This window comes from Populus nigra, chromosome 15 (genome assembly GCF_951802175.1).
Source record: "Populus nigra chromosome 15, ddPopNigr1.1, whole genome shotgun sequence".
Classification (NCBI taxonomy): Eukaryota; Viridiplantae; Streptophyta; class Magnoliopsida; order Malpighiales; family Salicaceae; genus Populus; species Populus nigra.
This window is the reverse complement of record NC_084866.1, coordinates 2067829-2082345: the sequence shown is the minus strand read 5'-3', so window position 1 is coordinate 2082345 and position 14517 is coordinate 2067829. Positions and strand designations below refer to the sequence as shown.

Below are 14517 nucleotides of genomic sequence, written 5' to 3'. Positions count from 1 at the left end.
ATATCATGTTTAAAGTTAAATAGAAAATATATTATCTTAGTAAAACACTTGATTAAATTTTAATTTTATTTTAAAAAATAAAATAATATTATTTTAATAAAATATTCGACTCCTTCAGTAAATTAACCTAGTTCAATTTTTTCCATTTAAAAAAAAAGAAAAAGAGGTGAATGGAGAAGCCCAATTAAGGATGAGTGGGCTGGGCTTGGGGCTAATTGTTTGAAACGACACCGTATCTAAATAACAAAATCGGAGAGCAAACCCCTAGTAAAAAGCAGGGAAGCAGTAGGAGGGGATGCTTGGGCTAAGGGTTTTTGAGTATTTATAACACAAAATCCCTCTCTCGCCTTCATCTAGAAATATAGCAGGCAGGAGATAGCTAGCTAGCTAGAAAGAGAGAGAGTGGAATAGATTGGAAAGTAGGGCTTTTCTCTCTCTAAAAGAAAGAAAGAAAATAAAGAAGGAAAGCAGTGAGCAATGGAAGGAATTACAGAGGGTGTTACCAACTTAAACATCACAGCAGCAGCAGATTCAGGCAATAACAAGAAGAACCGAATCCAAGTTTCTAACACCAAAAAACCTCTTTTCTTCTACGTTAATCTCGCCAAGGTAACTTAAAGCATCCAAACCCAAACCCCCCTTAATGTTTCACTTCTCTTCTTTTTTTTGGATAAGCTAGATCTTTGTCTTTTATACGGGTTTAATGATCTATTTAGGGTTTTAAAGTTTAAGGGATTTGTTGCTGTTATGGACACGGGTCCTGTTTTATTCTCTTTTCTTGCCCTTTTCTGTTTAGGGTTTTTCTGTTCTTTTCTTTTTACGGGCTCTGTTTGGATGCTGGGAGAACTGTGGATGAGAAAACAAATGAAAAATGGAAGTTTGTGTATCTTATTATTGCGTTGAAGTTAATTAAAACATGGTTGTATCTTCTGAATTTGGTGGAGGGTTTTGTAATTCTTGGCTTGTTAGAGAAAGGGAAATGGTTTTAGTGACGTTATTATTTGTATTTTTGGACTGTTCTGTTATTTAGCTATTTAATGGTTGATTTTTTGCAGAGGTACATGCAACAGCACAATGAAGTGGAGCTCTCTGCTCTTGGGATGGGTATTGTTTCTTTATCCGCATGCTGATTTCATTTATTTATATATTTATTTCTCTTATACTTAGGATGCATTTCTTGCCTGTTGAAATTAGTAATCTGTGTTGCATTCCCTATCAAGTGGTGATTTGGCTAATTGTAAGCCACGGGAGTTATTGCTCAACTTGGCTGGGTGTCTGATTTAAACATACACTATTTAATCACAAAACATAAGATGGAAGTGCGGTGCAATGTAGTCATACGACCTCTCTTTTTTCTGAAAACTTTGGTTACGGAAGAAAAGTATTTTGGTCCATATTTCTTGTTATTGTAGATTTTGAATATAATTTGATTTTTATGTTACATGTACAGCAATAGCCACTGTTGTTACCATTGCTGAGATCTTGAAGAATAATGGACTTGCTGTTGAGAAAAGTGAGATTTCTCTTCCTTTCTTATGTCTCCCTCTATGATTCAAGCTGATGTTGAGAGCGTGATCACTTATTATGTGTTGTGTGTATGCTTAGAGATCACGACGTCCACAGTTGACATGAGGGAAGAAACAGGAGGGCGTCCTGTTCCGAAAGCTAAGGTAAATCATCGTGTTGCCTTGTGTTGGACAACATTTGTCAGACATACTGTTAGGATAACTTGTGGAGGCATGCAGCGGATGGAATCCTCCCAAATAAAGATTTCACCAGCTTTGGAATTTTTTCTGCACTGCTTTCTTTGGGAAACCTAGGATTTTTTGCATAAATGTGTTTTTAAAGTAACAAAAACTGCCACTGTGCATGCTAGCATGCATTTTTAGGTTTGTTTAAGAGGGGCATGATCCCAGGTTCAAATTAGAAGATGGAGGATGCAACATTGATGGGGTTTTGCCATGGACTCTCTTTTAATGGATGCCTTATTTCACCAAGTACTACAGATACCAGGGGATCATATTAATCCAGAGATGTAGCTTATGGTTAAAATTTATCCAATCTAGCTATACTGTGAGGCCTCTGCAGAATCGTCCCTGTGTGTGTATTCTTAGTATTTGTACCCGTCTGAGCTAGCTGCTCTTCACTCTTTTTTGTCAATAGCTAGTCATTTTTTGGATTTATTTCTTTTTCAAGAGTAAAAGACTGACAATCTGGATTCGTTCTCTTACAGATTGAAATATTGCTCGGCAAGACAGAAAAGTTTGATGAGTTGATGGCTGCCGCTGCTGCACAGGAAGCAGAAGATGCAGAGGAGCAGAGCTGAGCTTGAAATGATGAATTTAGCTTGTCCTCTTGAGTTCCTTTATTATGGACATATGTAACCCGCCTATCATAGATTCGAACTATCAATGTTTAGTTGCTGTGATGATATTTCTCTTAGGAGATTTTGTAAAAACAATGCCTTCGCAAATTCAAAATTCAAATTTGTTTCCAAGTTCTTATATCGCCGATGGAGCATTCTCACGAGTCGCTTGTGGAATGTTCGTTGCCATTCATTCAACTAGCGGGCCAGAAGGGTATGAAAATCGCAACTGAGAACTTGAAGATATGCCCCAATTCACAGTTCGTCTTAAATGTCAAACAACAATTCACTATGCTAATCTCGTTTCTCAATGCAGGTTACCCAATTCCTAACTCGAAATCGTGTTTCAGTTGTAGAAAGAGGTGGAACTAGGTTAATCGACCAAGATTTCAGAGTAGCAATCGAATAATTTTCAAGTCCGTTTACATTTTTTTAAATGTAAATGTCCGATGAATTCAATAAAACCAGGAAAACAAAGGCGATGTATGTTTTCTAACCTCGCAAACAAGTTTATTGGACCGTTTCCTATATAAAAAAAAAAATCAACGGGGACAAAAACCCAAGATATGTTAAACTTGGTATGGATAAAAATTACTAAAACCTCAAATCTCCCTTCTGCTTAAGACAGAAACACTCAGACTCATGTGCTCCTTTCATGTTTTTTCATCATCCTCTACAAGTATCCTTTTGCATGCTTCATAGCACATGAAAGATATCCCAGCAGCAGGAACCAACTTCATGCAACTGGGTCCCAGCCCTTTATATAACCCCTGGATACCTTCTTGTTCCAGTATGCAAGCTAGGGCATGGATCACATTCTTGTATACTTGTCTTCCGCTGAGAGCTCCTACCTGCATGTGCTTGCGAGCAACTTCAAGTGGGAAAGTTGCACTGCTTGATACGGCACCAGCAGCAGATCCGATTAGAAGAGTTTCAATGTTGCCAATCTTCTCTTGCTTAAAATATTTTCGATAGGCTTTCCGTAATGTGTCGTAGGCAAAGTAATTTGTAGCGGCGTACGGAATAACTCCAATGAGGCTGGGAGCAAGACCTCTGTAGAGTTCTCCAGGGCCCTCTTCACGCAGTATTTTTAAGAATGCATGTACTATACCATTATAAACATCTCTCTGCAGAATACATCAGATGCCATGAGAAACTGAACAGCATCAGCACCCAAGATTTCAGTTTTTGTTCTACGTTTTGCACATACCTGTATAGTTAATCGAGTCTTGACTAACTCAAGTGGATACATGCACAAAGTAGAGCTCACTCCAGCACAAGCACCAGCAATTAATGATGCAGGAATTGGAAGCTTGGGCTGCTCCCCCGGTGCAGGTGACAACTTCTTGTTTACCGTATCATATGCCAAAAGCTGCAGACACAGAAGCTAGTTACCTTTAAGATTACGTACCTGGAACTGGAATGTTACTTAAAATATGCAGAAGTTGCAGAGCTTAATTATTCCTCTCTAATTAGAAATAAATGAGGGCAGAGGAGATTATAAAAGGCATTGTTGATTAGTACAGTGAAGGTTCTACACTCCATGGCTACACAATACCCTTCTCACTCTCTCACTCTCTACATAAAGAAAAGACAAGGACAGACAACTGCATGGATAGGTAAGCTTTTAATTTAGACCGCTGAGGTTCAAATATTTAATTGGTTACCTTTCCAATCAATTAAAGAAGATTTATTTGCAGAAGTTCAGAGTTATGATGGTCAACTACAGCCAGACTATGAGTATCCAGAAGCTCTACCAACCTACAGGTAGACACCTGCCAATCTCCAGTCTCGTTACAATCTACATAGGACTGACATCTAGCAGCCACTTCTTTAAAGCCCATTGTTGAAAACAGAAGGTAGTTAATTTGACAAGTCAATTTAATCGTGGTAAATGGAAGTATCAAGCTTTGTTTACCAGGTGAGATGCAATCCAAACAACGAGAATATGCCAGGCAAGTACATGCTGGAAGCTAGCTCACCCTCTGTATTAGCATCCTAAATTTTTTGTAGTTGCTCAAAAGATGTAACAATAGGGTGGAAGATATCTCCTTAACTGAAACAGAGATTAGTTTGCCGGGAATTATTTATTTTCTTATGGGCAAAGTTAAACTGCCATCAATCAAAAGAGGTAGTCAAATTGGGCACCACTAACTAGCCTATACTCTTCTGATCAATTTTACCCTCATCCTAATGTATGAGCTCTAGTTGATGGCTATTAAAGATTTATAATGCACTTAAGAACTCATAAAAAATTAGATGCAACCTCTTCCGAGCAAAACAAAACAATAAAAATAACGCCAAAAAAAAAAAGAACAGCTGAAGGCAGAATGAAAAATCAAAACCAGATAAAATAATTTAAGAACCTGTATGAGAAATTGGCATACAAGTATCGACAAGACCAAAACCAATCCAATAGTGCACAACCTAGCAGTTTGAAATAATTGAATAATGCAAGGTAAAATATTGTCTTATAAGCAAGGAACTGTCATGTTGACTATTGATACGCATCAAACTGATTGCTTTACAAATTCTTGTTGAATGTTTGTGTCTAATTTCAAAATTAGTTTTGATTCCAGATTAGTCTTTTCAATCTCACACGTGTTAAGACTTTGCATTTCAATTGAACTTTAAGAAACCAGAATTCTAAATTCACTGCAATAAACAAATAAGGTTGCTAATAAGCATCGATCATGGATATTCATGGTTCAACTATGTAACATCATCAAAACATCACAGAGCTGAACCAAAAAGTTATCAATAACCAGGCAGTTTGCAACCATACTAAAGCAGACAACCTAAGCTGTTCCGTGAAGCAATAATCCATGTTGACACTCAGACAAGCATATAAACCATCAATGAACTAGCAGCAAACAAAAAGGATGACATCAAGAAAACAGAATCGAGGAATTTTCACGGTAATTCTTCAAAAAGAGAAGAACAATAAATGCCAACAGCAAGCACACAACTTCCTTCAGATCCTCAGATACAAGACTGCAACGCACGAATCGGGCAGTACACAAAAATTGATGGACATCCAACAATAACAAAACCAATCAAGTAACCACGATAACATCTCTTTCACATTGAGTAAATCATAAGCAAAAGAGAAGTTTTCATTACCTCAATGGCCTTGCTAGGCGCAACACGAATCACATTAACCAAATTGCCTCTGAACAACCCTTTCCATCCATCAGTCTGCATTATATTTTTAAAAACCTCGGTTGTACTATGTCCGCTACTCCCCACCATCAAATGAGTTCTAATAGTCTCCAAAGGAGCCACTGCAGTCCTTGAAATAGCACCAGCAATCCCTCCACTAATCAGCCTTCTTAACGAGGGATTTTTAACCTTAATCTTCAACTTAAGCCCCCCTTTCTTTTTCTTCAAAACCCCCTCCTCCTCTTGAAAACCAACAAAGGACAAGTACTTAACATATAAATCATTGTATAAAGACTTTAAGTTGCTGCTGTCCCCCATACCCATTAGATTAACACTTGCAAAAAGACCTCCTCTAGGGAGATACTGCACATCCTGAACGTTACCCCATTGAGACCCCAAACAGGCAACCGAGAGAAACACATCTCTACTATCATCAAACAACTGGTTTCCACCCCTACCCATGAATCAAAACCTTTTCAACAACTTCTTATGCTTTAAAGTGTAATGAATACCCAAAATCCCAAACCAGATGTTTTAGACATGAAAAGATTGGAATTTGAGCGAATGGGAACCTAAAAAATCCATTTTTGAAAACTGGGTATGAGGTAGAATATTGCAAACAAAAAATCCAATAGGGAGAAGTAGCGGGGAAAACAAGAGAAGGGAAACAAAAGGGTAAGAACTTTGAGCAAGAAATAAAGTTAAAATGTTATTAGAAAGAGAGAGAAGAGGGGTTGGTGAATCTCCCTCCCTCTCCTCTTTCTTTGTTTCTCTCTGCAAAATCTCGTGTGCTTAGTTGTTATATATACAGGTATATGTATAGCATGGATTTTCAAGGTGGTTTGGCGGAGTTGAGTTAGGTTTTTGTGCTGGGGAAGACTGTTGTCTTGGGAAGTGTCTTTCTATTCAAAGATTTTTGAGTGTTTTTGTCTTTGGTTTTGTCATTTATAGGCTTTGTGGTATTTTGTGAATTTCTGAGGATATTTACTTTGGACCATTCAAATGTTTTTAATTAACAGAATTCGGTTTTGATTTAGTATATAATTAGAAACGTTTCACGCGTGCTATGTTATGGGTTAATTGTTTTATATAAAAAATATTAGAAAAAGTTAAAATTTAAGAGTGTTAGGTCTTTCTGTTTGCTACGTCTAACTCAAAAGTTATATTTATAATATTAATAATAATATTAAACTTGTACGGTTCAAGTTTAAGTGAGTTTGGTTGCAACATTAAACCCAGAGCTTTGGATATGAGTACGACTGTAAAGTCGTATTATAAAAATGTGATAGTTAAAAAGAAAAAAAATTAATATTACAGAATAATATTAAAAAAAACGATTAATTGAAAAGAAAAAAACAATAAAGCAAAATATTATTCCAATGAATAATGCTTTGCAAGAAGAGGTACAGTAAAATCTCCTTATGAGATCACAATAATCTAATGAACAGTAAATAAAACAAATTATAAAGTTTAATTCTTAATCAAATCAATATTAAAAGATGAAATTGAAATTAAAAAAAAAAACTACTTAAGAAAAAGAAAAAAAAATCTGAATCAACTGGTTTAACCCGTCAAATCAGGTTAATCTGTCAAACCTGGGATTTGTGTCATGAAATTGAAAAAAAAAAGTTGATGCCTTTTAATTATGGTTAATTACAATATTTAAAGATGAAATTGGAAGAAAAAAACCAATGAAAAAAAATTGAATCAACTGAGTTAACCCACCAAATCAGGTTAACTCGTCAAATATGGGATTCATATCATGAGAGTGTGATAACTAAATAGAAAAAAATTAACATTAATGAACTAAATTAAGCAAAAAAAAAAGATTAATTAAAAAAACAAAGGAAAAAAAACCTACATAAAGAAAAAAACTAATGAAGAAAAAGAAAAACAATTTGAATTAACTGGGTTAACCCGTCAAACCTGGGATCCATGTCATAAAGGTTTGATAATTAAATAAAAAAACTTAATATTAACAAAATTTTTTAAAAAAAAAATTAAAAATAAAAAAAACAAAAAGCAAAAAAAAAAAACAAAAACAAAAACAAAAATACTAAACAAGAAAAGATTAATTTAAAAGAAAAAAACAAAGAAAAAAAAGCTTACATGAAGAAAAAAACTAATGAAGAAATAGAAAAAAAATCTGAATTAACTGGGTTAACCCTTCAAACCAGGTTAAGCAGTCAAACCTGTGATTCATGTCATGAAAGTTTGATAACTGAATAGGAAAAAAAAATATACGGGTTAACCCGTCAAACCCGGGATCCATGTTATGAAAGTTTGATAACTGAATAGGAAAAAATTTAACATTAATAAACTAAATTAAAAAAAAAAATTAATTAAAAAGAAAAATAAAAAAAATCTAGGTTAACCCGTCAAACCCAGAATCCATATCATGAAAGTTTGATAACTAAATAAAAAAAAAATTAACATTAACAAATTAAATTAAACAAAAAAAATATACATTAAAAAAACAAAGAAAAAAGCAAAACAAAATGAAAAAAAAACTATGCAGCCTTTTCACTGTGGGTTAATTATAATATTAAAAGATGAAATTGGTAGAAAAAAACTAATTAAGAAAAAGAAAAAAACCTAAATCAACTAGGTTAACCCACCAAATCAAGTTAACCCGTTAAACCTGAGATTCGTGTAATGAGAGTGTGATAACTAAATAGAAAAAAATAATATTAATGAACTAAATGAAATGAAAAAATATTAATTAAAAAGAAAAAAAACAAAGAAAAAACCTATAGGAAGGAAAAAAAACTAATAAGAATAAAAAAATCTGAATTAACTGGGTTAACTCGTCAAACCAGGTTAACCCGTCAAATCTGTTATTCGTGTTATGAAAGTTTGATAACTAAATAGAAAAAAAATAATATTAACAAACTAAATTTAAAAAAATTAATTAAAAAGAAAAAAAAAAAGCTAAAAGCAAAAAAAAAAACTACTAAACAAAAAAAAGATTAATTTAAAAGAAAAAAACAAAGAAAAAAAAGCCTACATGAAGAAAAAAAACTAATGAAGAAAAAGAAAAAAATCTGAATTAACTAGGTTAACCCGTCAAATCTGGGATTCATGTCATGAAAGTTTAATAACTGAATAGGAAAAAAAAATTACGGGTTAACCCAGAATTAGCTGGGTTAACCCGTCAAATCCGGAATCCGTGTAATAAAAGTTTGATAACTAAATAGAAAAAAATTTAATATTAACAAACTAAATTAAATAAAAAAATTAATTAAAAAGAAAAACTAGAAAAAAATATGGGTTAACCCGTCAAACCCAGAATCCGTGTCATGGAAGTTTGGTAACTAAATAAAAAAAATTTAACAAAAAAAATATTCATTAAAAAAAAAGAAAAAAAAACAACTTAAAAAAAGAAAAAAGAAAAAGAAAAAAACAGCCCCTAATCTATAGAGCCAGCCCAGGCACAACGCAAGTGAGGTGTGCATTTAATGCACAATGATGACACACCCCACTAACCACATAAGTAAATGGCTCACCACACACCCCTAAAATATAGCCATGATCAACCAAGGTCAAGCGAGCTGATCCCAACCCAGCTCCTTTAAAGAGCAATCAGTCACACCAGCCACATCCACTCAGAACCCCTCGATGCCCAGTGGCTGGCGTGTCCCAACACGAAACTGCAACAAACAAAACTGAGTTGAAGCTTCGATCACGCTACTGGTGCAGAGAAGAAAGCCAATGAAGGCACCAATCATGCGAGAAAAAAGGTGAAAATAAAGAGGTGATAACAAGAAATACTGCTTGAATCCACAGTGGATTCGCTCACATGTTACAGTGTTCTCCTGAGCCCTTTTAGATTATGTTTTAGTTTTAATTTCAACGGTGTTCCCAACAATGCTTGGTAAATAACAATCTGCTATGATTACATAAGGAATGAAGGGGTCTAGCATTCACGTATAAAAAAAGAAGGGACCTCTTTACAAACTTGTCCGGACCTAGAAAAGGGTCCAATGAATTTGCCGCTAATAAATGAACAGTGCATTAAAAAATAGCGAGGAGACCACAAACCCAATAGAATAAAGGCCCCTCCCTGCTTGTTGACCTCTTGCAACTTGCATGTAGCACCTGATACCAAGGCAATTGATAGAGTAATCAGGAAAAAAAATATTATTGCATCATGTGTGTAACATATATATATATTTTAGTTTAATGTAGGTGTCCGGACCAGCTTGTGCGCACCTCAACTAATCGCATCTCAACTAATCTCATGGACCATGAAGTTAACGACTATGTAAGCCTCCAGTGATCATCATATGAGCAACCACATGACTCAAATTTGAGACCACAGAAAAAGCAAATCTCTTAGTCCCAAGCTCTTACTACTGGGCCACCATCTAAATAATTGTGTAATATATATTATTTAAAATGTGGGTGATGAAGACTGGTTTTAAAAAAGAAATTGGTATCAAAATACATAAATTAAAGTATCCTATTAAAATGAGGAAAAATAGACTTAAATAGATTTTACTAGTAAATTTTTTTAAATGTTTGATAACGTTGTATTCTCTAAAAGTTAAATTTTTTTTATTATTTAGATTAATTTGATGCACTAATCTTAAAAATAATTTTTTTTTAAAATAAAAAAATATTTTAATGCATTTCAGCATGAAAAACAACCGCAACCACATTCTCGAACAGACAAGTTTCATTAGCTATTTGATCTCTAAAATTTAAAATCAAAATCGAGTTAAACCAGGTTTTTTATAAAAAAGAAACCTTACCAGGATTATCCAATAAAGTTATAAAATTATTCCATTCGGTTAATTTTAGAATTTAGATTAGCTTTTATGGATATTTCAGACAATTCAATTAATTTACTATCTCTAGCGTTATTGATTAATAGTAAATAAAGTACAGAAATAAGAAAAAAAAGGAAAGAAAAATATGTCTGTGTGTACATTTGAGATTTAAAGATAGGTAAAAGAAATAGAAAAATTATTTCGACAAAAAATCGATTAAAATTGAAACATTTTCATTTTTAATTACATTTTAAGGATATTTTTGGGACGCGGGTAATGGACTAGGGGGATTACATTAATTACAGGGATAATTTTCGCCTCATTTACTTGTGTTTGTCACAATTTATGGGGCTGAAAATCTATTAAATAAATTTAGAGGCCTGAAATACACCAACGTTAATAATAAAAAAAACTGATAATCAACTCAGCGCAACAACAAGTAACCTTATTATAAATTATTTACTCATCTAATTTATCTAATTTATACTTAATAATTTATTTATATTTTTAAATGATAAATTTCAATTCGTTTTGTTTCTTGTATTACCCTTATTATATTCATTTTATTTTCTTAAAAGTTTTTTTAAAAAGCTAGATGAGTATTTAAAAAAAATTAGTTTTAATATTAATTTTTTTTTTGAAATTGTAAATAAAAGGGGTTGACCTCTAATTTACTTTTATAGTATTTATAAAAATTAAATTTTATTTGAAATTCAATCCATAATACTTAATGCTAACTTGAACACATAAACTGTGAAGTCTCTTATATTGGATAAATATATGATGCAATATATAGATTTATAATCTAGAACTTCCTGTTCTTTTCGCCTTTGCTAATTCTCCTCCTCCTCCAGTCAAAGAAGCAGCTCATAAGAGCTTATTTAGGGTATGATTATGATTATTTTTTAAATAATTTTTTGTGTTAAAATACATGTTAATAATATTTTTATTTTTTAAAAATTAATTTTGACATCAACACATTAAAATAATTTGAAAACACAAAAAACATATTAATTTAAAGTACATAAAAAATAAAAAAAAATTAAATTTTTAAAAAAATACTTTTAAAAAGCAAAAACAAACAGACATTAACAATTTAAGAATCATTCCACAGCAAGACTTGAGTTATGAATAGAAGGAGTTAGCTCTTAAAAATTTATTTTTTAAGTAAATCAAAATAATATTGTTTTAATGAAAAATTAGTAGATTAAAAATCAAGTTTTGATAGAGTCAGATCAAAGTTAAACAGGTCATTAAATCAATCTACATCTTTTACTGAGTTCTCTTTTTCCAACTCAAACTAGTTCGTGTCCGGATCAGCTAAAACCCGAGCCTACCTTCGATGCAGTCCTGGTTTAATAAAGTTCTCACATGAAAATACTTTGATGGGTTTGAGACCAAATGCAATGCACGTCTCCGAAACTTCAAATGCAGAACCCTAAATTGAATACTAATGGGCCAACTGCAAACCATTCCCTTTCACCTCAGTCGAGGATAATAACAAATAAAGCCGCCCAAAGATAAACAAAGACACAGAAGCTAGTTACCTGTAAGATTATGTACCTGGAACTGGAATGTTACTTAAAATATGCAGAAGTTGCAGAGCTTAATTATTCCTCTCTAATTAGAAATAAATGAGGGCAGAGGAGACTATAAAAGGCATTGTTGATCAGTACAGTGAAGGTTCTACACTCCATGGCTACACAATACCCTTCTCCCTCTCTCACTCTCTACATAAAGAAAAGACAAGGACAGACAACTGCATGGATAGGTAAGCTTTTAATTTAGACCGCTGAGGTTCAAATATTTAATTGGTTACCTTTCCAATCAATTAAAGAAGATTTATTTGCAGAAGTTCAGAATTATGATGGTCAACTACAGCCAGACTATGAGTATCCAGAAGCTCTACCAACCTACAGGTAGACACCTGCCAATCTCCAGTCTCGTTACAATCCACATAGGACTGACATCTAGCAGCCACTTCTCCAGTCTCGTTCAAATTGGGCACCACTAACTAGCCTATACTCTTCTGATCAATTTTACCCTCATCCTAATGTATGAGCTCTGGTTGATGGCTATTAAAGGTTTATAATGCACTTAAGAACTCATAAAAAATTAGATGCAACCTCTTCCGAGCAAAACAAAACAATAAAAATAAAGCCAAAAAAAAAAAAGAACAGCTGAAGGCAGAATGAAAAATCAAAACCAGATAAAATAATTTAAGAACCCGTACGAGAAATTGGCATACAGGAATCGACAAGACCAAAACCAATCCAATAGTGCACAACCTAGGAGTTAGAAATAATTGAATAATGCAAGGTAAATTATTGTCTTATAAGCAAGGAACTGCCATTTTGACTATTGATACGCATCAAACTGATTGCTTTACAAATTCTTGTTGAATGTTTGTGTTTAATTTCAAAATTAGTTTTGATTCCAGATTAGTCTTTTCAATCTCACACGTGTTAAGACTTTGCATTTCAATTGAACTTTAAGAAACCAGAATTCTAAATTCACTGCAATAAACAAATAAGGTTGCTAATAAGCATCGATCATGGATATTCATGGTTCAACTATATAACACCATCAAAACATTACAGAGCTGAACCAAAAAGTTATCAATAGCCAGGTAGTTTGCAACCATAGTAAAGCAGACAACCTAAGCTGTTCCGTGAAGCAATAATCCATGTTGACACTCAGACAAGCATATAAACCATCAATGAACTAGAAGCAAACAAAAAGGATGACATCAAGAAAACAGAATCGAGGAATTTTCACGGTAATTCTTCAAAAAGAGAAGAACAATAAATGCCAACAGCAAGCACACAACTTCCTTCAGATCCTCAGATACAAGACTGCAACGCACGAATCGGGCAGTACACAAAAATTGATGGACATCCAACAACAACAAAACCAATCAAGTAACCACGATAACATCTCTTTCACATTGAGTAAATCATAAGCAAAAGAGAAGTTTTCATTACCTCAATGGCCTTGCTAGGCGCAACACGAATCACATTAACCAAATTGCCTCTGAACAACCCTTTCCATCCATCAGTCTGCATTATATTTTTAAAAACCTCGGTTGTACTGTGTCCGCTACTCCCCACCATCAAATGAGTTCTAATAGTCTCCAAAGGAGCCACTGCAGTCCTTGAAATAGCACCAGCAATCCCTCCACTAATCAGCCTTCTTAACGAGGGATTTTTAACCTTAATCTTCAACTTAAGCCCCCCTTTCTTTTTCTTCAAAACCCCCTCCTCCTCTTGAAAACCAACAAAGGACAAGTACTTAACATATAAATCATTGTATAAAGACTTTAAGTTGCTGCTGTCCCCCATACCCATTAGATTAACACTTGCAAAAAGACCTCCTCTAGGGAGATACTGAACATCCTGAACGTTACCCCATTGAGACCCCAAACAGGCAACCGAGAGAAACACATCTCTACTATCATCAAACAACTGGTTTCCACCCCTACCCATGAATCAAAACCTTTTCAACAACTTCTTATGCTTTAAAGTGTAATGAATACCCAAAATCCCAAACCAGATGTTTTAGACATGAAAAGATTGGAATTTGAGCGAATGGGAACCTAAAAAATCCATTTTTGAAAACCGGGTATGAGGTAGAATTGCAAACAAAAAATCCAATAGGGAGAAGTAGCGGGGAAAACAAGAGAAGGGAAACAAAAGGGTAAGAACTTTGAGCGAGAAATAAGAATATTTTACGGCAAAGAAGCCGTGTGCGTGTTTTTTTTTGTTTAAACGCAGAGACAATGTGAATGGATGCTTCTGGGGAGGAAAGAAAGAAGAATATTACACGGCTGTGTGAGAATGAAAAGGAAAAGCAAGTATGATTGAGCAAATCAATTTTGATAGAGAGAGAGAGAGAGAGAAAATCGATTTCTTTAACTTTATCCTTCATGACTTTTTTTTGTTCTAGAAGGTAGGGTGACAGAGATAAAAAAATAAATAAAGAAGATCAAAGATGGTAAATTAATCTAACAGATTGAAACTCAACTGAAATGCAGTTTGATTTAGGCAAACCCAATAACCAGTAACCAGTAATCTCTAGAGCTACAATAGTATATAAATTGCTCAACAACAAAAATTAAAGTGAAATCCCCAACTAAACACAAATAAAATTACAAGTCTCATCAGTAATACAAATACACATAATGAGAACCCATACAGTCTAGAAGAAATGTCTCCCAAA

General features: G+C 33.7%; 3 protein-coding genes across 3 annotated transcripts; 1 reads left to right on the top strand and 2 right to left on the bottom strand.

Moving 5' to 3' along the window:
* The first annotated feature begins 285 nt into the window (after positions 1-285).
* Positions 286-2497, top strand: LOC133674499 (uncharacterized protein At2g34160-like). Its single transcript, XM_062095635.1, has 5 exons — positions 286-609; positions 1056-1104; positions 1451-1513; positions 1606-1670; positions 2234-2497. Exons 1-5 carry the CDS (start codon positions 478-480, stop codon positions 2324-2326), a joined length of 402 nt encoding a protein of 133 aa, XP_061951619.1. The 5' UTR covers positions 286-477; the 3' UTR covers positions 2327-2497.
* Positions 2498-2760: 263 nt separating this feature from the next.
* Positions 2761-6462, bottom strand: LOC133674497 (adenine nucleotide transporter BT1, chloroplastic/mitochondrial-like). The gene is made up of 3 exons (XM_062095632.1): positions 5489-6462; positions 3576-3737; positions 2761-3492 (listed from the first exon to the last, which is right to left on the bottom strand). The coding sequence occupies exons 1-3, from the start codon at positions 5987-5989 to the stop codon at positions 3019-3021; spliced, it is 1137 nt and encodes a 378-aa protein (XP_061951616.1). The 5' UTR covers positions 5990-6462; the 3' UTR covers positions 2761-3018.
* Positions 6463-9506: 3044 nt separating this feature from the next.
* Positions 9507-14229, bottom strand: LOC133674498 (adenine nucleotide transporter BT1, chloroplastic/mitochondrial-like). The gene is made up of 2 exons (XM_062095633.1): positions 13284-14229; positions 9507-9625 (listed from the first exon to the last, which is right to left on the bottom strand). Exons 1-2 carry the CDS (start codon positions 13782-13784, stop codon positions 9542-9544), a joined length of 585 nt encoding a protein of 194 aa, XP_061951617.1. The 5' UTR covers positions 13785-14229; the 3' UTR covers positions 9507-9541.
* Between the last annotated feature and the right edge of the window lie 288 nt (positions 14230-14517).